The sequence below is a fragment of the Pseudopipra pipra genome, chromosome 28, assembly GCF_036250125.1.
Source record: "Pseudopipra pipra isolate bDixPip1 chromosome 28, bDixPip1.hap1, whole genome shotgun sequence".
Taxonomy (NCBI): domain Eukaryota; kingdom Metazoa; phylum Chordata; class Aves; order Passeriformes; family Pipridae; genus Pseudopipra; species Pseudopipra pipra.
Genome location: NC_087576.1, coordinates 5,160,996 through 5,181,427, shown reverse-complemented (window position 1 = coordinate 5,181,427; position 20,432 = coordinate 5,160,996). Strand labels below are relative to the sequence as shown.

The following is a 20,432-nucleotide window of genomic DNA, read 5'->3' as shown; positions in this document are numbered from 1 at the left end:
TGCCCAGGGAGTGTTGCCCAGGTGTTTGTCCCAGTTCCCCCCAGGACGCCGCACAGAGAGGGGGAATAGGGCTACAACTGGCAAAGACAACTTTATCCCCCCGGCCGGTGCAGCTGGGGCATGGAAATGACCCGATCACCGCGCGGGTACACCCTGAGCCCAAGCTTTTCCCTTCCCAAGGAGGAGGAAGGGGAGGCAGGAAGGGCTCTTGGGCCCCCAGCAGGCGCTGAGACCCCCCCCCCAGCTGATGGGAGCAGGAGAGGGGACTCTGAGGTGCAGGGAAGGCTGGTGAGCTCCCCTGCAGGCACAGGGACGTGGCTCTGGAAGAAGCTGCCCAGGAATGCAGCAAACACTCCCCCACCCAAGGAGCCTCTTCATTTTCCCTCCCTGCCCCCCCTTCTCCCACCCCTCAGCTTGCCCTTTGGACACAGAATACATAAAAGCCCTCCAGCCTTGGGGTGGTGGTGGGGGGCTGCTCCTCCCCCCCAGCCCCTTGGGACAGCAGTGGGGGGCCCCTCCCAGCTCCCTGTGGAGGGGTTGTGAAGGCAGGGAGTTGCGTGGCCTGGCACCCCACGGTCCGAGCCTCCCCCAGGAACAGCGAGAGCAGGGGGTCTCTGGTGCAGGTCCCCCTGCAGTCCCGGCCCAGTGCCAGCTTCGGTGTCCCCTCAAGGTGGACAACAGTCACATCAGCCCAGGGGGCTGAGGAGCCCCGGCCCAGCCCCAGGAACCCCCTGGGAGGGGCTGCAGAGGGGGACGGAGGGCTGGTGGTCCGGAGCTGGAGAGCCCGGGCTCTGCGTCACATGATTTCACAGCATGAATTCTGCTTTCGGGCCTGCGAAGAGAAGGAAAACCTTCTGTAAAGCTTGCCACAGCTCCCTGAAGGTTTTGGGTGTCCCAAGACCACCCAACTGAGGTCCCACACAGCTCTCCTCCTGGCCACAAGGCCGAAGGCTCATGGCAAGGAATGGACCCATCATCCCTCCCTTTGGCCAGAGCTGGCACTAGGAAGCTGGGCATCCCCCTGCTCCCTCCCCAGGGTGTGGGATGGCCCCAGTGAGGGGCTGGGGGGCTTTGCAGCCGGAATTGGGGCACCCAGGCTCCCTCCAGGCTCAAAGCCTGCAGGAACAGGGGTAATCCCTGCTTGGCACCCATTGCCATGCCCCAGGGTTCATCCATGGGGGTGACCCCTGGGATGATACTCCATCCACCCCCAGCTCCTTAGGCAGGGGGTGACTCCCTCAGGGTTCATCTGTGAGCTCCCAGGCCTCCCCAGCTCCTCAGGGAGGGGGTGAACCCCCACACCCACCGTTTTGTAGAAGGCTTTGGACTGTGCTCCGAGCACCTCCGATTTGGAGACCAGGTCATCCAGCTTCTCCCCCCGCTCCAGCAGTGACTCCATAGTGTTGTGCTGCCAGAGAAATGGGTGCTGAGCCCCAGTACTAGCCCTCCCCAGGTCCCCAGCAGGAGATGTCCCCATCCCACCTTCCCACAGCCCCCCCCAGCTCTGCAGCCCTGAGGGAGACAGGAATATGGCTGGGGGCAGGAGCAGCAAAGCCCCCACAGGACCACCAGGCAGGGAGGGGACGGGTATTTGGAGAGAGAGGGCAGAGCCCCTGTGTTTGTGTCAGGCCAGCTGGGAAAAGCCCAAGAGGAGCAAGGAGAGGGGTAAGGGGAAAAAGGTGGGGAGCAAGGGAAAAAGGGGAGAGGGAAGGGAAAAAGGTGGGGGAAGCGAAAAGGTGGGGAAGGGAAAAAGGGGAAGAGGTAAGGAAGCTCCCACATCAAGAAGGTCTCCAGGAAATGGCCTAGGGCCACCCTACCCCTGCCCCAGAATGTGTGTCTCCAGGGCCTGCTGGCTGTGCTGGCAGGACCATCCAGCCACAGCCCCATGTCCTCACCAGAATGATTTTGGTCTCGTCCAGCTCCGCCTGCACTCGGGTCATGGGGTCAGCATCACGGGGGTTCTGGGGAGGAACAACATGGCACTGGCACCACCATGAGGACACTGGGGTTCCCTGGGCACAGCACCACAGCACTGGGGTCCCAACACGTGCCAGGTATCCCCCACCTCCCACCGCCATCCCCAGGGCTGCAGGGAACACGGGAACCCTCTCTCCCACTGCCCGGTGGGCTCCCAGTGGTCTGCACCTGGTATTTGCTGAGGTATCCATCCAAGGCAGAGTAGCTGATGGTGGCGGGGGACCCCGAGGGCCAGTCCATTTTGCTGACCTGCCTGGAGAACTCATCCAGCACCTACCAGGTGAGGAAACAGCAGTTACTGCTCAGTAGCTGCACCTGTGGGGCCACACTGGCCGAAGGGGTTTGCTCATCAAAATTGGAAATTTTAGGAAAGGGACCTGAAAGCTCATCTAGTCCCACCCTTTGCCATGGGCAGAGACACCTTCCATCAGAGCAGGTTGCTCCAAGCCCCGTCCAACCTGGCCTGGAACACTTCCAGGGTTGGGGTAGCCACAGCTTCTTGGGCAACCTGTGCCAGGGCCTCGCCACCCTCACAGGGAAGAATTTCTTCCCCTCTAACCCTGATTTGTGTCAGCGTGAAGCTGTTCCCCCCTGGCCTGTCCCCCCAGGCCCCTGTCCCAAGTCCCTCTCCAGCTCTCTTGGAGCCCCTTTAAGCACTGGAAGGGGCTTTAAGGTCTGCCTGGAAACTTCTCTTCTCCAAGCTGAACACCCTCAGCCCTCTCAGCCTGTCTTCCTGGCAGAGTGGCTGGAAAGCTGGAAAGGACCTGAGGGTGCTGGTGACAGTGGCTGAACGTGATCCCAGGGGTGCCCAGGGCAGTGCCCATCCCTGTGCTGGCACTGCTGGGGCACCCTCCAGGGCTGTGTCCAGGGCTGGGCCCTCAACAAGTGAGACACTGAGGGGCTGGAGTGTGTCTAGGGAAGGGAACAGAGCTGGGAAGGGGCTGGAGCAGCAGGAGGGGCTGAGGGAGCTGGGAGGGCTCAGCCTGGAGAAAAGGAGGCTCAGGGGGGACCTTCTGGCTCTGCAACCCCCTGACAGGAGGGGGGAGCCGGGGGGGGGGGTCAGGCTCTTCTCCCAGGGAACAGGGGAAAGGACAAGAGGAAGCGGCTTCAAGCTGTGCCAGGGGAGGGTGACGTTGGATGCTAGGAAAATTCCTTCCTGGAAAGGGTTGTCCAGCCCTGGCACAGCTGCCCAGGGCAGTGGTGGAGTCCACACATCGCTGGAAGTGTTAAAAAAAAAAAGTGGGGATGTGGCACTTGGGGACATGGGCTAGTGGTGGCCTCGGCAATGCTGGGGGAATGGTTGAACTGGATGCTCTCAGAGGGCTTTTCCAACCAAAACAATTTCATGATTCCTTGAGAGGTGCTCCAACCCTCTGATCGCCTTGGTGACCCTCCTCCTTGATCCCTTTCGAACGAGCTGAGGGCAAAGACAGGAACCCACAGCCTCGGCACACGAGGACCAGAGCAATGCCCACACTAGGCCAGGGTGGCCATCCCTGACTGTCCCCCATCCCCTGCACGTGCCACGGTGGGAGGACTGGTGGAGTGCCCCGGAGCAGCTCCTGGCCTGTGTCCTCACCTTGTCCAGCAAGGTGAAACAAACCCGCTGTGGATACTCGTTGTCTGCGATCACCACTCCAGCCAGCCCATCGTTCCGGACGTACACGTGGCACAGGTACTCTGGGAAGGAAATCCCTGTCACAGAGGCAGCAAAGGTCCCGAGCCCTCCCCAGCACCCACCACCGTCCACCCAACCCCACAGCTTCCCCCTTCCCCCCAGAACACCCTGGAAGGTGTCATCAGCACCTACATTTCTCATGATTTCATTAGGAAAGCGGGAAGGGCTCAACATTTGGGGCTCAGCCTTAAATTGTGCTGTGGTAGGTGACCACACCCAGGCCATGTGGTGTGGGACAGGACACTGATGTCCCAGGGCAGCCACAAGTAAACAAAAACTAGTGAGGCACTGAGTCTGACTTTTAATTTAATTAATAACAAGGCTGAAGTGCCATTAAAGAGGCTTCAGCAGCCAAATCCAGGCCGCACCCCACGCGTCCTGGGGTTCCAGAAGCATGTGGAGCGGGGCAGGGAGACTGGGATGTGGTGAGAATTTGGAACAGGGAGTGAAGACTTGCACAGTAAAGCTGACACAGCCATCCCCCAGGGGGGTCTGGGAAGCTGCCAGCAGGGGGGCTGCAGTCCAACAGCTCCAGGGGTCCCAAGGGAGGTAGGGAGAGCACAGACAGTGGCAGCGGGTCCCTGCACCCCCTGGAACCTCTCCTGTGCTGGGCTGGGCTCGCATTCGGCTCAGCACCTCATGTCCTCAGTGCTGCTCACCCAGACAGTGGTGGTGGTGTGAATATTCCCAGACACGGGGCGGGCACAGGGCGGGCACAGGGGCTGCTCTCACCTTGCTCCTTGACAGAGGCCCTGCTGCCCAGCGCTGAGCGCTCCGCAATCAGCTGGCTCGTGAAGGTCATGAACTCCTGCACACTGTGGGGACAGAGCACCAGGATGGGTCAGTGATGGCAGATCATCTGTCCCACAGCTCCCTGGTGCGTGCGGGAACTGAAACCCTTCCCCACGAGCCCCCCAGTGTCTGGATAGTGGGGCTGTGGCTGAGCAGAGGATTTTACTTTGAGAAAAGGCTGGACCCGCACCTATGCAGAGTGGCAGCCCCCAGACAAAGATCCCTAGCCACCACCCAGACCCCTCCAGATCCTCCCCAGACCCAGGGGAGCACCCAGATCCCTCCAGCTGCAGTGACAGACTTGTGTCCTTGGGCTGAAGTTGCTTTATGGGGATTTAGCAGAAAGTAAAAATGCTATTGAACCTGGATCTGTCCAGCCAACACCTGGTGAGCAACTGCATCACGGCAATCGTGGAATGTTTTGGGTTGGACTGGACCTTAAAGACCATCCAGTCCCACTCCCTTGCCATTCCACTAGAATCAAAGAATATGCTGAGTTGGAAGGGATCCATCAGGATCATCACATCCAACTCCTGGCCCTGCACAGACACCCCAACAATCCCACCATGTGCCTGAGAGTATTGTCCAAATGCTTCTTGAGCTCTGGCAGCCTTGGGGCCGTGACCACTGCCCTGGGGAAACTGTTCAGTGCCCAACCAGCCGCTGGGGGAAGAACCTTGTCCTGAGATCCAACCTAAACCTCCTCTGACTCAGCTCCAGCCATTCCCTCGGGTCCTGTCACTGGTCACAAGAGTGAAGAGACCAGTACCTGCCCCTCTGCTGCCCCTCAGGAGGATGCTGAAGACCCCAATGAGGTCTGACCTCAGTCTCCTCTTCTCCAGGCTGAAGAAGGCCCTCATAAGGTCCATCCAGACCTTCCTCATTCTTGTGGCCTCCTTTGGACACTCTCTAATGGCTTCATATCTTCCTTATATTGCAGTACCCCAAACTGCCCCAATATTGCAGGGGGTCAGAGCAGAGCAGGACAATCCCCTCCCTGGCCCGGCCGGCGATGCTGGGCCTGATGCCCCCAGGACACGTTGGCCCTCCTGGCTGCCAGGGCACTGCTGACTCAGGAACAACTGGCCATGGACCAGGACCCCCAGGGCCCTTCCTGCAGCTGCTCTCCAGCCTCTCATCCCCAGCCCACACACACAGCCAGGGCTGCTCCGGCCCAGGGGCAGAATCTGGCCCAGCCCAGACACTGACTGGACACCGGCTCCGTGGAGACTCCAGACCATCGAGGTCTTCGGTGCTGCAGAGAAAAGTCAAGCCCAAAGATTACTGAACATCCAGCTTCGGCAGAGAGGGAAGATGGACACCTTCCTCCTGGTCTGGGGATCTGCTGGCAGCCACAGCTCCCACCATTGTAATCCCAGAGTTTCATATTTAGGTTGGGAAAGACATTTGAGACCACTGAGTCCAACTGTGTGACAGTTCTATGTGTATCTTCCAATGCATATCTTCCTCAAGAAAGACATGTCTTCCATTGGGAATACTGGTTTTATTTCCCAGGATTCCTGGAGGAACTGCCCACCGAAGACTTCATTCCGCCCTCCTGACCCTGCCAAACTCCTTGGCAGACGTTCAGCAGATGTGAAGCACCAGCACAGCCTGGGCCTGTGCTCCTGCCCAGCAGGTTCCACAGCTCCCAGGAGCCACAGCCCTGCTTATCCCAGATTCAACCCCTCAACCCAACTCCACAGCCTCAAAAAGGTATGGATATGTGGCATTTTAGCCCAAACTTCAGTTAAACACACCTTTAACATCAAACCTGGCCAAGCTCTCACAGCCCCTCCGAGCATCATCTGGGAATCAGCCCAGGACAAGCATCAAAACCCAGGAACAGCTGCTAGACCATCCCCCTCCTCAAACTGCTTCACTCTTCCCAAATTCCATGACTTTTCTTTGAGCAAGGGAGCAGCCTGCTGCTGGGGCAGCTGACAGCAAAACCACACTGGGAGCTTTCTCAGGATTTGGGAAAACAAGAGCTGCAGCTACCTTTGGGATCAGAGCTGACATCAGGTGCTGGCACTGCTCCACATCCCACTCACACATTTGACCAAGAAAGAGCTTTTTAAGACAATCTTAGTTCAGTCTTTCCCCTTTATCCTTGGAATTACAGAACCAAATGTGCCTGAGGTTCCATTAAACGCTGGCATGGAAAATCTGGGTCCCAGAAGAATTTCCCAATTCCTTCACCATCTGGAGTGTGCACTGGGAAGGACCTGTTCGTTCCTGCTTTGTTTTACAGCTCCAGGAGGTCCTGGCTGCCAAGAGGACCCTCTGTGTGCCCAGAGGGAACAGTGGGACACCAGGAGCCTGGATCAGTGTTGGGGGCTAAAGCAGCTCACCTGAAGCTATTGGAAGAACCTGAGCGGAGGTCTGTGGGCTGGGAAAAGCTTCAAATGAGGCCAAACCCCTCCCCAAAGGGACAAGGGTGCAGGTGAGCCCGCCCAGCCTGGCACAGTCCAGCCATCCCACCCTGGGGTGATGCCTGCTCCCGGATTTCCTCACTGGTCTGCAGCGGAGGGTTTGTGGGGTCAGACTTGCCCTGTGTCCCTGGCCAGGGTGGCTCTGGGGGCTTCACTGCACCCCCAAGGTCGACCCCTCACCCCAAGTGCTGACAGCAGCAACCAGCTCCCCAGGGAGCGACTCCAGGGGGCTTATCCCTCAGGAAAAGCCTGTCATCGCTGCCCCTGCAGCCCCAGCTGGGCAGAAAACCTCCCAAAGGCTTCTGCTCCCCCAGCAGGGTCCTGCCTGAGCCACATGCCAGGGGCAATCCTCTCTCCTCAAACCCCTTGCAGAGGCTCCAGCCCCCTAGGACCCACCTGGACCTCTGGAAGAAGTTGAAGGTGGATACGTCATAGGCAGCTTTGAGCAAATGCACTTTGGGGTCACCCTTGTAAAGGACACTTAGGCTGTAGAGCCTCATGGCGGCAGCTCCCGGGCCTGGGGGAGAGGGAAGGGTCGGGGCTGGGGCCAGGGGGGCACTGGGACCCCCAGACCTTCCTGGGACCCCCCCACCCTCCATCCTTTAAATGTCTCCAGGCAACCTGAACCCCCAACCCCTCACGAGCCCCCTCTGACCCCCCACCCCGACCCCCAGCCCCAGCAGGGCCCCCGCCCAGGCCTAACCACACCCTGCCCCCCCAGTACAAGCCAGCCCAGCCTTCCCAGCTGGCCCAGTATAACCCAGCCCCCAGTATAACCCAGTACAGCCCAGTCCCCCACTCTGCTATAACCCAATAAAATGCCAGCCACTCCACCCAGTATAACCCAGTACAGCCCAGCCCCTGGCCCCCAATATAACCCAGCCAGCCCAGTTCCCCTCCGTACAGTACAGTCACCCCCAGTATGGCCCAGTACGGCCCAGTCCCCGCCAGTACAGTCCAGTCATTCCCAGTACGGCCCAGTACAGTTCAGTCACCCCCAGTACGGCCCAGTACAGTTCAGTCACCCCCAGTACGGCCCAGTTACCCCTAGTATGGCCCAGTACAGCCCAGTCCCCCCCAGTACAGCCCCACACGGCCCCCCGGGCCGCCCACCCGGCCCAGTACCGACGCTCCGGTCGCGGCTCAGCTCAGGCGGCGGCCGAACGGGGGCGATGGGCGCGACCCGGAAGTGGAACTGCGGCGACCGGAAGTGCACCGGCCCCGGGCGCTGCCACGGGGGCTCCTCCCGCCCTGCGCACGCGCCGATCTTGCCCCGGCCCCTCAGCTTCCCGGCCAATCAGCGCCCGCCTCCTCCCTCCCGGCCTCGGCCGGGCGGCAAATCCGAGCCGCTCCGCGGGCGGCCGGCAGGGGGCGCTGTGCGGAGGGCGGAGGGGGCCCGGGGGACCCTCTGGGGGCGGCCCCGGCCCGGCCCGGCCCCGGCACCCTGCAGGGTGGGGACCTCTCGTGCTCCTCCTCGGCTCCGGGTGGGACCCGCCGTGCTCTGGGGACCCCGCCGCGGTGGCGGGACCCCTCTCTGGGCAGGCCCCAGCGCTGGGGTGGGGCTACCTGAGCCCTCCCGTGCCCCCAGGTATCCTCTGCGCAGGGGCAGGGGAGGTGCTGTGGGGTTACCCTATGTGTTCCCCCGGGCCCTACCGTGATGCCCCTAAACCCTCTGCCTTCCCCAGAGCCCCCTCGTTCCCCCACGGAACTGGCACGCCTGGCACACCCCCCCCCCGGGCTCCCCGGGGACCTCCCCAGCTCTTTGTCCGAGGGGATGCTGCCACGGACCGATGCCAGGAGGTTTTTGGGGTGCACCCGTGACTGGGGGTGTTCCTGATCCCATTGGGACCCCATAGGCCCCCGTTGCCCCAACACTGGGTTGACGACACGGCTCTGGGTGTGACGGGGTGTCACCACATCCCCGTCCCCAAATCCAGGGCCCGTTCCCAATCCGTTGTGACGCTCGGTGTCAATCCCAGCGCCCTCGGAGCCTTTCCCATCCTGGGGGCACAGAGCACTTCCCAGTCACCCTCGCCCCTGTGCTGTGTGCCCGGTCTCCATGGGAGCGTGCCCGTTGCCAAGCGGGCCGGTGGAGTGCTTGCCACCGCCATCGAGCCGTTGGTATGACAACGGGGACATGGGTGACCCGGGGCGTGGTGCTTCGCGTGACGGGGGACGGTCCCGGTCTCGCCTCGCCAACGCACCGGGGCGTCCCCGTGGGCTGCGGGAACCCACCGCGCCGGGCTGGGCTGGGCCCCTGCGCCCTCACCGGCCCAGGGATTTATCGAGGGAGCGAGAGAGCGAGCGGGACAGCGTGAGCAGAACCCCCGGAGCAGAGGATGTGGGGTGACAGGGCTGAGCCCGCCGGGGCGCCGGGCCCCGCTCCTCGCCCCTCCGCTTGAGGCCTGAGGGGACCGGGACCCCCTCGGCGTGCGCTGCACTGGGGCGTCAGATGAGATAACGCAGCGAAAGTGGAGCATCCGCGTACAGAGCGAGGGACGGAGCTGCCCAGCGTCCGCCGGCCACCCTCAGGGACGGGGCAGGGGGCTCCCCCAGGCCAGGCACCGCGGTGGGGGGCACAGGGGCTGAGGGGGGCACGGCTTGGCCCGCAGCCCACCCCGCCCAGCCGGCTGCCCCCATGCTGGATCACCGAGCCAGGATGGAGAGCAGCAGGAAGGAGAAGGTGAGGCTGCTGCAGGGGTGATGCCAGTCGAGAAGGGGGGGTCGAGAAGGACAGGCTGGGGGGCACCCAGGGGGTGTGGGGAGCAGTGTGGATCCTCACAGGGGGTTCTTGCCTTCCCTGGAGCGAGTGGCCAGGTGCTCCTGGCATCTCCCGAGTTTCCAACAGAGGTAGCTGGGAGGATGGCTGGCGGGGAGGACACCAGCTCCTGGGCAGCCTGGGGGCAGCCTGACATGTCCAGGGAGGGTCCTGTCCCTGAGGTCACCCCCCCAGCATAGCACAGGCCCCACAGCACTGAGGGCTTGTGATGGAGCTGAGAGCATTCGTGGGATGCTCTGCTGGGCTGGGATGCTCCCACCATCTTGGCATTGCCCTGGGCATCTTTTGGCCACAAGGCTGCATCTCTGGGATGAGATGGGGCCCATCACCTCCTTTGGCTGGTTGTCACTGTTGTCACTGAGACTCTCAGCAGGATGGCACATGGCTCATCCCCAGTCAAACACTGGTTGTTTGTGGGAAGCTGCTCCCATCTCTTCTCCAGATGGATTGAGCTCACAGGGCCATGTGTGAGGACAGTGGACAGTGGAGACTTTCCCTGCTGCCAGCTGGGACATGGAGGGGACACAATATATGCTGGGTGTAGCCGGCCACCACAGCCAGCAGCCATGTGGTTCCCAGCTCCATCCCCTTTGTGGGTTGCACTGGACCACACTGTTTCCATGGGAAGCTGAGAGCCGGATTCCGTCACATGAGAAGAGCCAAATCCAGCTAGGGAAGAGCCAAACCTGTTGTTTTGGAGGCGAGAGAAGGAATGAGTAGGGACACACGGTGGTGAGATGGAGAAATAAAATTTGGACCCTTGGGTGCCAGCCCTGGGACAGGGACCCTCCGCCCCGCGGCAGATCCAGCATTCCCACAGGTGATTAGCGCCGAATACCTTCAGCCAATGATCCAGGCAAGATGGTTGAATGCAGCTCCGTGTTTTCCTGGCAGGATTTTTTCAGTCATCCCAGGCTGAACATCTTCCAGATCATGCCGGACCTCACCGTAGTGCTACCTTGGGTGACTGGCCCCATTCTGGGGTGTCCGGCAGTGTCCCCCAGCCCAGAGGGGTCCATGCTGCAGCCACATCTCTTGGGCTCCTGTCTCCTGGCACCTGGGGGTCCAAGACTAATTAAGCCCCCAGGGTTCAGCACCAGGATAGAGGGGGAGGTGAAGGGATCCCACTCAGCTGTGGATGGTGGCTGAGGCCACAGGAGCCCTGCGGGGCCTTGGAGATATTTGGGCTGAGCCCTCACTTGGGGGTCTGGAGGCTGAGGGACAGCATTGAGGGTCGTGTTACGAGGAGTGGTCCCGATGTTAGGATGCTTCAAACCACACCCCAAACCCTTTACTTAGCCCCCCATCCCAAAACCTGTTGGGAAACAGCAGCAGCCTCAAGGCAAACATCTGTCTGCTGGCCAGAGCAGGAGTGGGAGCATTGGAGCCTGCCCAGAGCCCGGTGACTAATGAGCCCTAATGCTGTGGCTGCAGCTGGTGGAGCGAGCACCGACTCCGGCTCCATCTGACAGCCGGGGGCCTGGCCCCAGCCCTGCTGCCTAATGGAGGCTGCGCCAAGCCCGGGGTTGCTACGGAAAGGATAAACACAGGTCCTGCCTGCCAGGTGCTTCCCTGGAGTGGGCCCTGCAGCTCTACCTGGCAGCGAGGCAAGGATTCCTGAGAATCTTCCTGCCCACCTGCCCTCTGCCCGAAATTTGGTGGGTGGAAAATTGTACCTGTGATTCCTGGTAGGATACAGGGAGAGGGATGTTCCCAGGGGAACAAGGAAGACACCAGCATCTTCATCATGGAAGAGTCCTACATCCTTGGTGGGAGATGCTGTGCTTCTCAGTGGCATGGCTGGAGGCACTCCTTGGTGGGAATGGCCCTGGGATTCATCAGGATGGAATGTTCCAGGGCAGTGGTTGAAGTCCTGCTGGAGTGATGCTGGCTTCTACACAACCATCCAAACAAATCAACTTGCTGATGGGGACGGCACAGGGACCCCAATGCCAACCACGATGTCCTACAGGCAGCACCGGGAGGGGACGTGGGGCCTCATGCCAGTCCTATGGATTCCCTCGTGCATATGTTCACCTGAAGGAAGTAGAGCAGTGGGATAAGGCATTTTGAGGTGTCCATGAGCCGGTGGGGAAAACCAGGGTTGAGGGAAGGGAAACATGGTTATTTCTTGCAGTTCAGGCCCCTGCACCCCGTGTCCTCCAGCCCTGGCTGATGCTATGTCCCACACAGGTGGAGCAGATCTTGTCAGAGTTCCGGCTGAAGGAGGAGGACCTGAAGAAGGTGATGTACCGGATGCAGAAGGAGATGGACCGAGGTCTTAAGCTGGAGACACATGAGGAAGCCTCTGTCAAAATGCTGCCCACCTATGTCCGCTCCACCCCTGAGGGCTCAGGTATGGCATCACTCCTGGTCCCTTGTGTTACTCCCTCCCCAGACCCTGTTGAGCTCCATGCAGAAGGCTGAGCCCACCCCGAGCCCATCGCCTTGTCCTCCCCTCCCCGGCTTTGCAGAGGTGGGAGATTTCCTGTCGCTGGATCTGGGTGGCACCAATTTCCGTGTGATGCTGGTGAAGGTGGGTGAGGGGGAAGAGGGGCAGTGGAAGGTGAAAACGAAGCACCAAATGTATTCCATCCCAGAGGACGCCATGACTGGGACGGCCGAGATGGTGAGTGGGGCACACAGGGCATCCCGTCCCTTCCCAGTCCCTGTCAACGTGCGTGTTCCAGTGAGGACACTGGAGGGGACACTCTTCATCCCTCCCATCAGCAGAAAGCAGGGGGTGGCCAGGCCTGGGGAACCCACGGTGGGGACGGGACAGTGTCAATCTGTGTGCAGTGGGAGGGTGGTAACAGCCCCTGGCAAAGGCTGGGCCTCCTGTCTTCCAGCTCTTCGACTACATCTCCGAGTGCATCTCTGATTTCCTGGACAAGCACCAGATGAAGCACAAAAAGCTGCCCCTGGGTTTCACCTTCTCCTTCCCTGTGCGGCACGAGGACATTGACAAGGTGAGGGGGTGGCTGGGCAGCACAAGGGCTCGGGGGTCCCCGAGCACCAGCTACATCCACAGCCCCATTTTGGTCTGACTCCCATTCCAGGGCATCCTCCTGAACTGGACCAAGGGCTTCAAAGCTTCCGGCGCAGAAGGGAACAACGTGGTGGGGCTGCTGAGGGATGCCATCAAACGGCGAGGGGTGAGAGGGTCGGCTGTGCTGGTACCACCGCGGTGGGGGGACCCCGGTGCTCCTGGGTGTCCCTGCGATGGGCTCACTGAAGCCCAGCTTTGCCTGCAACAGGGCTGCTGGAGCTTGGTGTGTCTCCAGGAAGGGACCACTGGAGCCCTGTTATCCCCATGATGGGGCCACTGGAGCCTGGTGTGTCCCCAGGAAGGGCCATTCCATGTGTGTGCGCACATGTGCAACACATGCCCACATCCTCACCCTTGGGGACCCTCTACCCCAGACCTGCCTGCTGCAGGACAGCCCAGCCCCCTGTGAGCCTCCAATGGTCCCTGTCCTGTCCCCAGGACTTCGAGATGGACGTGGTGGCGATGGTGAATGACACGGTGGCCACAATGATCTCCTGCTACTACGAAGATCACCGGTGCGAGGTTGGGATGATTGTGGGTAAGACGCCCCTTCTGCAAGGACACACGGCCAAGGAGGGGGGACTGTCCCCCGGCCCTGCTCCCCTGCTGCTCCCCCCATCCCTTTGGAGGGGCACACCAAGGACAAGGGGGTGGCAATGGCACCCTGCTGAGGCCTCCGGAGGTTGGGACACTCGATGGCATTGTCTGTCCCCAGCACGGTGGTGAGAGTGCCTCAGGAGTAGAAAGGGGGTAGTCACCATAACAGGGCTGGTCCCCATAGCACAGCCCTCCCCCCAGGCTGCTGGTGGCTGTGGCACCTCATCGTGGGAGACCCATGGCAGGTGACTGGTGTCAGGGAGCTGGGTGGTGGGGATGGGTTTGAACCCTGCAGGGAGCAGCCCCCCGCCTCTCCCAGCCCCCTGCTATCTTTAGTGCCATCAGCCACGTGCCATCTGGGCTCCGCGTCCCCTCGCCTGGGTAAACATGCACTGGGATGTTTATCAGCTCCTTGGGGCCGGGCTGGCCTCAGCACAGCACCCGGAGCCCCTGGGACCCTGCTGTGGGGACAAGGGGCCAGCCAGGGCTGTGAGGGTGCAGGGGGGGCAGGATGACCATCCCTGTCACCGCAGGATGGGGACATGCAGCTCCGAGCACGAGCCCCCAGCCACGATCTCGGTCACCGAGTCCCGGTGCTCATGGAGCAGCAGGGGCCAGCTGTTCCATTTCTTTACTCTGAGATGAGGTCTAGCATGGAAACATGAAATTGTTTGGGTTGGAAAAGCCTCTGAGGTCATCAAGTCCAACCGTTCCCCCAGCACTGCCAAGGCCACCACTAACTCATGTCCCCAAGTGCCACATCCACAAGTCAGTTAAATCCCCCCAGGAATGGGGATTCTACCACTGCCCTGGGCAGCTGTGCCAGGGCCAGAGAGCCCTTTCCATGAAGAAATTGTCCAAACGTAAACCTCCCCATGTGCAACTTGAGGCCGTTTCCTTTCTGTCCTTGGAGCAACTTGGTCTAGTGGAAGGTGTCCCTGCCCATGGCAGGGAGTGGAACAAGATGAGCTTTAAGGACTCTTTGAACCTATACCATCCCATGGTTCTATGATTTGATGAGTCTATTGCATCCCAATGCTGAGTGGAATAGGGATAGAGATTTGGGACCTATGTAGTAAGTTCCCAACCATCCTTGGTTCCAGCTTTCATGAAATCACAGAATGGTTTGGGTTGGAAGGTACCTTAAGGATCATCAAGTTCCCCACCATGGGCAGAGACACCTTCCACTAGGCCAGGTTGCTCCAAGCCCCTTCCCACCTGGCCTTGAACACTTCCAGAAATGGGGCAGCCACAGCTTTTCTGAGAAACATCACCTGCCACCCTCACAGAGAAGAATTTCTCTGCAATGTCCCATATAAATCTTCCCTCTTTTAGTATAAAACCTTTCTCTCATGTCCTGTCACCTCTGGAGCCAGCCCTGAAGTAGTTGTAGACATGGTGCCACATCACCAGGCTAAGGAATGTCCCTCACAGGTTCAGGAATGACTCCACGCAGGTCCCAACCCCCATCCTGGCACATCTCTGGACCTTCTCCAGTTCCCCCCCATTGCTCCAGAAGACTATCCCAGCTTTATCTCAGTTGGGATGGGAGGGCCGTGGTGGGGGGGTCACTGTTCCCCCGCCACTGGCCCTGTCCCCGGTTCCTGGCAGGGACGGGCTGTAACGCCTGCTACATGGAGGAGATGCACAACGTGGAGCTGGTCGAGGGCGATGAGGGGCGAATGTGTGTGAACACAGAGTGGGGGGCCTTCGGCGCCTCGGGGGAGCTGGATGAGTTCCTCCTGGAGTACGACCGCGTGGTGGACGAGACCTCCCTTAACCCCGGTCAGCAACTGTAAGGAATAGGAGAGATCCAGTTCCTCTGGGTGTCCCCCCTGACCCCCTGCCACGCTGGGCTCAGCCCCCCGGCACGGAGGTCCTTCGCCCCAGGCTGTGCCCACGTGCAGGGACACAGCCGGCAAGGAGGGGGGACGGAAAGAGGGGGTGCCGCGCGATGTGGCCCCCCAAATCCCAGCCCTGACACCGCCCCTTCGCCTGTGTCCCCCCCCAGGTACGAGAAGATCATTGGGGGAAAGTACATGGGGGAGATAGTGCGGCTGGTGCTGTTGAAGCTGGTGGATGAGAACCTGCTCTTCAATGGGGAGGCCTCTGAGAAGCTCAAGACCCGTGGGACCTTCGAGACTCGCTTCATGTCCCAGATCGAGAGGTGCGAGGCTGGGGAGCGGCACCCCCAAACCAGCCTGCCAGGCTGCACCATGCTGGGGGTCTGTGCTGCCAGTCCACACGGCCCCAGGTGCTGTCAGTCTGTACCAGGCTGTCCCACGTGGGGATCCCTCTGTTCCACCACACCATACCAGTCTGCTCTGCCTGCCTCATATTGGGATCCCTTATCCCATCACCCCACAGCAGCCTGCTCTGACTGTGCATGTTGGGGTCCCTTGTCCCATCAGCCCACATCAGGGTGGCCCACATCCAGGTCCCTCTGTCCCATCACCCCACACCAACCTGTTCCGACTGACCCAATTGGGGTTCCTCATCCTGACACCCCATACAACTGCCTCATAATGGGTTTTCCCCCAACATTCCCCGTTGACCCCCACTCTCCCCTCACCCCAGCGACTCTGACGACCGCAAGCAAATCTACAACATCCTGTCAGGCTTCGAGCTGCTGCCGTCGCGGACAGACTGCGAGATCGTGCGCCGGGTGTGCGAGAGCGTGTCCACGCGCGCCGCCCAGATGTGCTCGGCTGGGCTGGCCGGCGTCATCAACCGCATGCGCGAGAGCCGCAGCCAAGACACCCTCAAGATCACCGTCGGCGTTGATGGCTCCGTCTACAAGCTCCATCCCAGGTGGGGATCCCCAGGGCCTTCCTGCCATCCTCCTCCTTCAGCCCCCATTTGTGACCCTGTTTCTGACTCCGTTTTCCCACTCTCCAGCTTCAAGGATCACTTCCACGCCACAGTGCGGCAGCTGACACCCGGCTGCGACATCACTTTCATCCAGTCAGAGGAGGGCAGCGGGCGCGGGGCCGCCCTCATCTCGGCCGTGGCCTGCAAGATGGCCTGTATGATGGGGCAGTGAGCCGGACTCGGGGGGTGGCGGGGGGCCAGTGGTCGCACTCGGAGCGCTGTGGGAGCAGACACAGGTGCAGAAAAGAGGTGGCTCCAGCCCCCCAGTAAACGGGGTATGTGTGGACTTCTCTGGGGCCGCTTGGGCCAGCACTCCTTGTGTCCACCTGTGCTGGCAGGGAGACCCACATGGGGCTGCCCCACATGTATGGGGCAGCCGAGGCGCTTCCCATCCCCTCGCCCCCCTACATCCTTACCCAGCTGCAGGGAGGGGGCTCTGACACACCCAGCTTCTTTGCTGGGGGAGAGCCCCCCAGGGAGATTGGCTTAGAGATAAGGGGCTCTTTATGGGTACTTGGGGGTTGGGGTGGAGGAGCCCCCCACCAGTGAGCCCTGGGGTGCAGAAACTGACCAGAGCGCACCAGAGCTGGGCCAGTTGCAAGGGTGAGGGGTGCATTTTGGGGGGATCCCCTCCAGCCATGTCCCCACAACAGGGTGGGGAGTGGGGCACTCAGACCCCCCAAACTGGGCATAACAAGGCTAAATCCTGCTTCCACCAGCAGCAGCACCCCAAAACCCTGTGGGTCCCAGCCCACCCTGAACAGAGGGGCACACAGGTGCCCTTCGGGGCTTTTCCATGCTCCAGGGTGCCACTGCTCAGTCCCTTCCCGATTTAGCTTGGGGCAATAAGGGGGGGGATAAAAATCAGGGTCCAAGGTAGGGTGGTAGGGTTCCCTGAAAGGTCTGGGGCACCCCAGAGATGCAAGTTCACCAAGGGTTTGGGGCAGTGTTAGGTCCCCTCTGGGGGTTGAGGGCACCCCAGGGTGTTGGGGTCCCTCTAAGGATCTGGCAGTACCCCAACATGTTGTGGTTCCCTGAAGGCTCTGGGGGCAACCCAGTTTTGGGTCCCCCTGAGGGTCTGGAGCACCCCAGGGTGTTGGGGTCCTCCTGGGATACCCCAGGGTGTTGGGATCCCTTTGGGGGTTTGGGGCACCTCATGGTCTGTGACTCAGGGTATTGGGGCCAGCCCTGGGTGTCGGGCCACCCCATGTTATAGACCATCTTGGGGGCCCGGGGACACCATGGAACATTTGGAGCCACCTCAGGGGTCTCTCTCATGTCACCTTGGGCAATAGGGGCACCCCAGGATGTAGGGACATTTCAGTGTGTTGGGGTCACCCTTGGGCATCTGGGGCCACCCAGGAGGGCTGGGACACCACAGGGTGTGGGGCCAAATCAGGGGTCTGGGGCTACTGCGGGGTCTTGGTGTTCCCCCAAAGCAGAGGATCACCCCAGGGCTGCGGGGGCACCCTGGAGGGCTGGGGACATTGGGGACACTGGGGGAGTCTGCGTCACCCCAAGGGACAAGGCCACCCCAGCTGTGCCACCCCTGAAGCCTCCAGACCCACAGGTGGCACTGGGATCCCCACAACCCATTGGAGGAGGGAAGGGGATCCCTCTGCTCTGATTGGCTGCAGCCCTCAGCCAGCAGGATTCCCCGTGATTTGATTGGCTGCAGCCAGCAGCAGCTCAGGCTTCCTGTGTTCATTGGCCATGGCCAAAAGTGGATTCCCTGTGCTCTGATTGGCTGGGGCTGATGAAGGGATTCCCTGTGCTCAGTGGGGACAGTGCCAGTGCCACATGTTGGGGACAGTGAGGATGATCCCAAGCTAGTGGCAGTGCCAGTGGCGAGCTGGTGCCAGTGCCAGTGCCAAGTGTGTGAACAGATGCAGTGCCAGGCATGGGGCCGTGCTGGTGCCCAGGGAGGGGACAGTGACAGCTGGGGCCACTTGAGTGTGCAGAGGAACTGCTTGCTACACCCCCCAAGGGACACCCATGCGACTGCTGGCACCTCCAGTGTCCCCTCTGCCCTGCTGGTGCCAGGCCAGGGCCAGTACCAGGTGCGTGCCATGTGCCCTTGTCACCAAGTCCCCCTGGGGCAGAAAAATGTGAGACACACAGCCAGAGGAGGGACTTTATTGTGTGGGAGGGGGTGTCAGGGCTAGGGGGCATCAGGGGCTGGGGGGACATTGGGGTTCGTGGGGCGCTTGGGGCTGCACCCTGTGGAGACAGGAAAGAGCAGGGAGTGAGTTGGAGGCCAGTGGAAGCAGCTCCTCCAGCCCTCCCCCTGCTCCAGGACACATTCTGGGGTGCTCTAGCTCACTCCCATCCTACAGGAGGGCAGCAGAGAAGGCACAGGACCTCCAACCACTCCCCAGGCAGGTGTGGGGTGCAGGGTGTGGGATCAGGCTGTGGGGTGCAGGATGTGGGGTACAAAGTGTGGGATTCAGGGTGGGGGATGTGGGATCAGGATCAGGATATGGGGTGCAGGACACAGAGTGCAAGATCAGGGTGTGGGGTGCAGGATACAGGGTACAAGACACAGGGTGGGGGAACGGGACATGGGGTGCAGGATTGGGATGTGGGGTGCAGGATCGGGATGTGGAGTGCAGGACATGGGGTGCAGAATCAGGATACGGGGTGTAGGATCAGGGGGGTGTAGGATCAGGATGTGAGGTGCAGGATCAGGGTGTGGGGTGCATGATCAGGACATGGGGTGAAGGACATGGGCTGTAGGATCAGGGTACAGGCGGGCACTGACCATGCTCAGGCCTTGCAGATGCCCATGGTGGTGCAGATGTCCCGGGGCGTGTCCCCGTTCTGCAGCCCCTGGCTGATCTGGTCCTGGTACTGGCTCACCAGCTTCTGGCACTGCCTGCCCAGGAACCGGCCCAGCAACCGGCAGCCCTTCTTCAGCGCCGCTGTCACTGCAGCCTGCCATGGCCACGGGGGTCAGGGGGCCGTGGGCAGATGGCCCCTGCCCCAGCCTTCCAGGCCCCTGTCACCCCTCACCTCGTCAGGGTCATCACCCGCCAGCGTCTGTATCTTCTTCAGTGCCTTGGTGCACAGGCTGCACTTAATCCTCCGGCCCCGCCCCACGTCGTCCCTGTCGGCCTCATCCCCCTGTGGGGACACGCAGACTGTCAGGGCTGCCCGGACCCCGGGGTGGCCCTGGCAGGAGTAGGGGGTGGGTGCTCACCAGGGCCAGGCTGTCCCAGAGGTCCTGGCGCTGCCGCTCCTGGCTGCAGCGTGTGGCCATGGCCGTGTCCTGGCACCGGGACGTGGGGTCACCCTGGCAGGGCAGGGGGGCCACAGCCTGTGCTGCTGCACGGGGACAGAACAGTGAGTGTGGCCACGGGCTGGGGGCCTGTCACTGAGCTCCCGAGGCCCCCGAGGGTGCCCAGAACCCTGAACCACCAGCCCCAGGTGCTTAGCACCATCCTCACCACCCCTCCTGCCTGTCCCCTCGTCCTCTCTCCCCCATCCCTGGATGCCTGTCCCCATGCCGACCCCATCCCTGCCACCCCCAGGTCCCCACGCAGACCCTAGTCCCCCAGGCACAGCCATCCAGGCTGTCATTCCCGCTGTCCTCAGGTGTCCCCTGTCCCTCCACCCGGGGGTGACCATCCCCCGTGGAAGGCAGAAGGGTCCCCGTTACCTCCGACCACCACCAGCACCAAAAGAAGAGTCGAGCTTTTGGCAGCCATGTCGAACTGCTGAGGGGGTGGCAGTGGGTGACAGCGGGTGACAGCCTGTGTCCTGGACACCTTTTATAGCAGGGCCATGGGCTGCAGGGGCGGGGGGGGCCAAAACCCCAAACCCCCTTAAAACAGAGCATCTCTGTTCCCCAGAGCCCTTCCTGCCTCACACCTCCGCCCCTGCAGGAAGGGGACACGGGGGGGCCCAGGGGGGATTCGGGGTAACACGGGGGGGTTTGGGGGGAACACGGGGGGCTCAGGGGCCCCCACCCCGCCAGCTGCAGGAGCAGGGGAGCTGCGGGGCTGTGCGGGGACACACGAGGGTATCCCGTGAGCCCCCAAAGTGTGGGGCAGAGGGGTGTGGCCAGACTCCCGTGGGCTCCATCCCGGGGTCCCCTTCGTCTCGTCCCGGGCTCTGACTGGGGAGTCCCGGGGCTTGGGCTCAGTGTCCCCCCGGGCTCAGTCTGGCGTCCCCTGTGGGGGTCGGTCCTGGTGTCCCTGCCACCGATGGTCCCGGTGCCCCCGCGGGTCCGCCCCCCCGGTTGCCATGGCGATC

General features: G+C 61.6%; 3 protein-coding genes across 9 annotated transcripts; 1 reads left to right on the top strand and 2 right to left on the bottom strand.

Annotated features, from left to right (window-relative positions):
• Positions 1–72: 72 nt before the first annotated feature.
• On the bottom strand, positions 73–8,139 carry YKT6 (YKT6 v-SNARE homolog). Of its 3 annotated transcripts, none has more exons than XM_064637799.1 (8): positions 8,008–8,139; positions 7,279–7,399; positions 4,388–4,470; positions 3,557–3,657; positions 2,146–2,250; positions 1,896–1,961; positions 1,307–1,408; positions 73–832 (listed from the first exon to the last, which is right to left on the bottom strand). In XM_064637799.1, exons 2-8 carry the CDS (start codon positions 7,380–7,382, stop codon positions 797–799), a joined length of 597 nt encoding a protein of 198 aa, XP_064493869.1. In that variant the 5' UTR covers positions 7,383–7,399; positions 8,008–8,139; the 3' UTR covers positions 73–796. The 3 variants fall into 3 exon arrangements, with proteins under 3 accessions (XP_064493869.1, XP_064493870.1, XP_064493871.1); XM_064637800.1 differs by having other exon boundaries at positions 8,012–8,082; XM_064637801.1 differs by lacking the exon at positions 2,146–2,250.
• A 283-nt stretch (positions 8,140–8,422) lies between these two features.
• GCK (glucokinase) lies at positions 8,423–16,464 on the top strand. Of its 3 annotated transcripts, XM_064637751.1 has the most exons (10): positions 8,423–9,565; positions 11,855–12,017; positions 12,136–12,290; positions 12,511–12,630; positions 12,721–12,816; positions 13,149–13,248; positions 14,919–15,102; positions 15,319–15,474; positions 15,885–16,118; positions 16,206–16,464. In XM_064637751.1, exons 1-10 carry the CDS (start codon positions 9,521–9,523, stop codon positions 16,348–16,350), a joined length of 1,398 nt encoding a protein of 465 aa, XP_064493821.1. In that variant the 5' UTR covers positions 8,423–9,520; the 3' UTR covers positions 16,351–16,464. The 3 variants fall into 3 exon arrangements, with proteins under 3 accessions (XP_064493821.1, XP_064493824.1, XP_064493822.1); XM_064637754.1 differs by lacking the exons at positions 8,423–9,565; positions 11,855–12,017; positions 12,136–12,290; ... (1 more) ...; positions 12,721–12,816; positions 14,919–15,102 and having other exon boundaries at positions 13,160–13,248; XM_064637752.1 differs by lacking the exons at positions 8,423–9,565; positions 11,855–12,017; positions 12,136–12,290; ... (1 more) ...; positions 12,721–12,816; positions 13,149–13,248 and having other exon boundaries at positions 14,983–15,092.
• A 1,834-nt stretch (positions 16,465–18,298) lies between these two features.
• LOC135403617 (saposin-C-like) lies at positions 18,299–20,426 on the bottom strand. Of its 3 annotated transcripts, none has more exons than XM_064637810.1 (5): positions 19,837–20,426; positions 19,378–19,502; positions 19,191–19,301; positions 18,940–19,112; positions 18,299–18,587 (listed from the first exon to the last, which is right to left on the bottom strand). In XM_064637810.1, exons 1-4 carry the CDS (start codon positions 19,883–19,885, stop codon positions 18,945–18,947), a joined length of 453 nt encoding a protein of 150 aa, XP_064493880.1. In that variant the 5' UTR covers positions 19,886–20,426; the 3' UTR covers positions 18,299–18,587; positions 18,940–18,944. The 3 variants fall into 3 exon arrangements, with proteins under 3 accessions (XP_064493880.1, XP_064493879.1, XP_064493878.1); XM_064637809.1 differs by having other exon boundaries at positions 18,299–18,398; positions 19,837–20,425; XM_064637808.1 differs by having other exon boundaries at positions 18,299–19,112.
• Between the last annotated feature and the right edge of the window lie 6 nt (positions 20,427–20,432).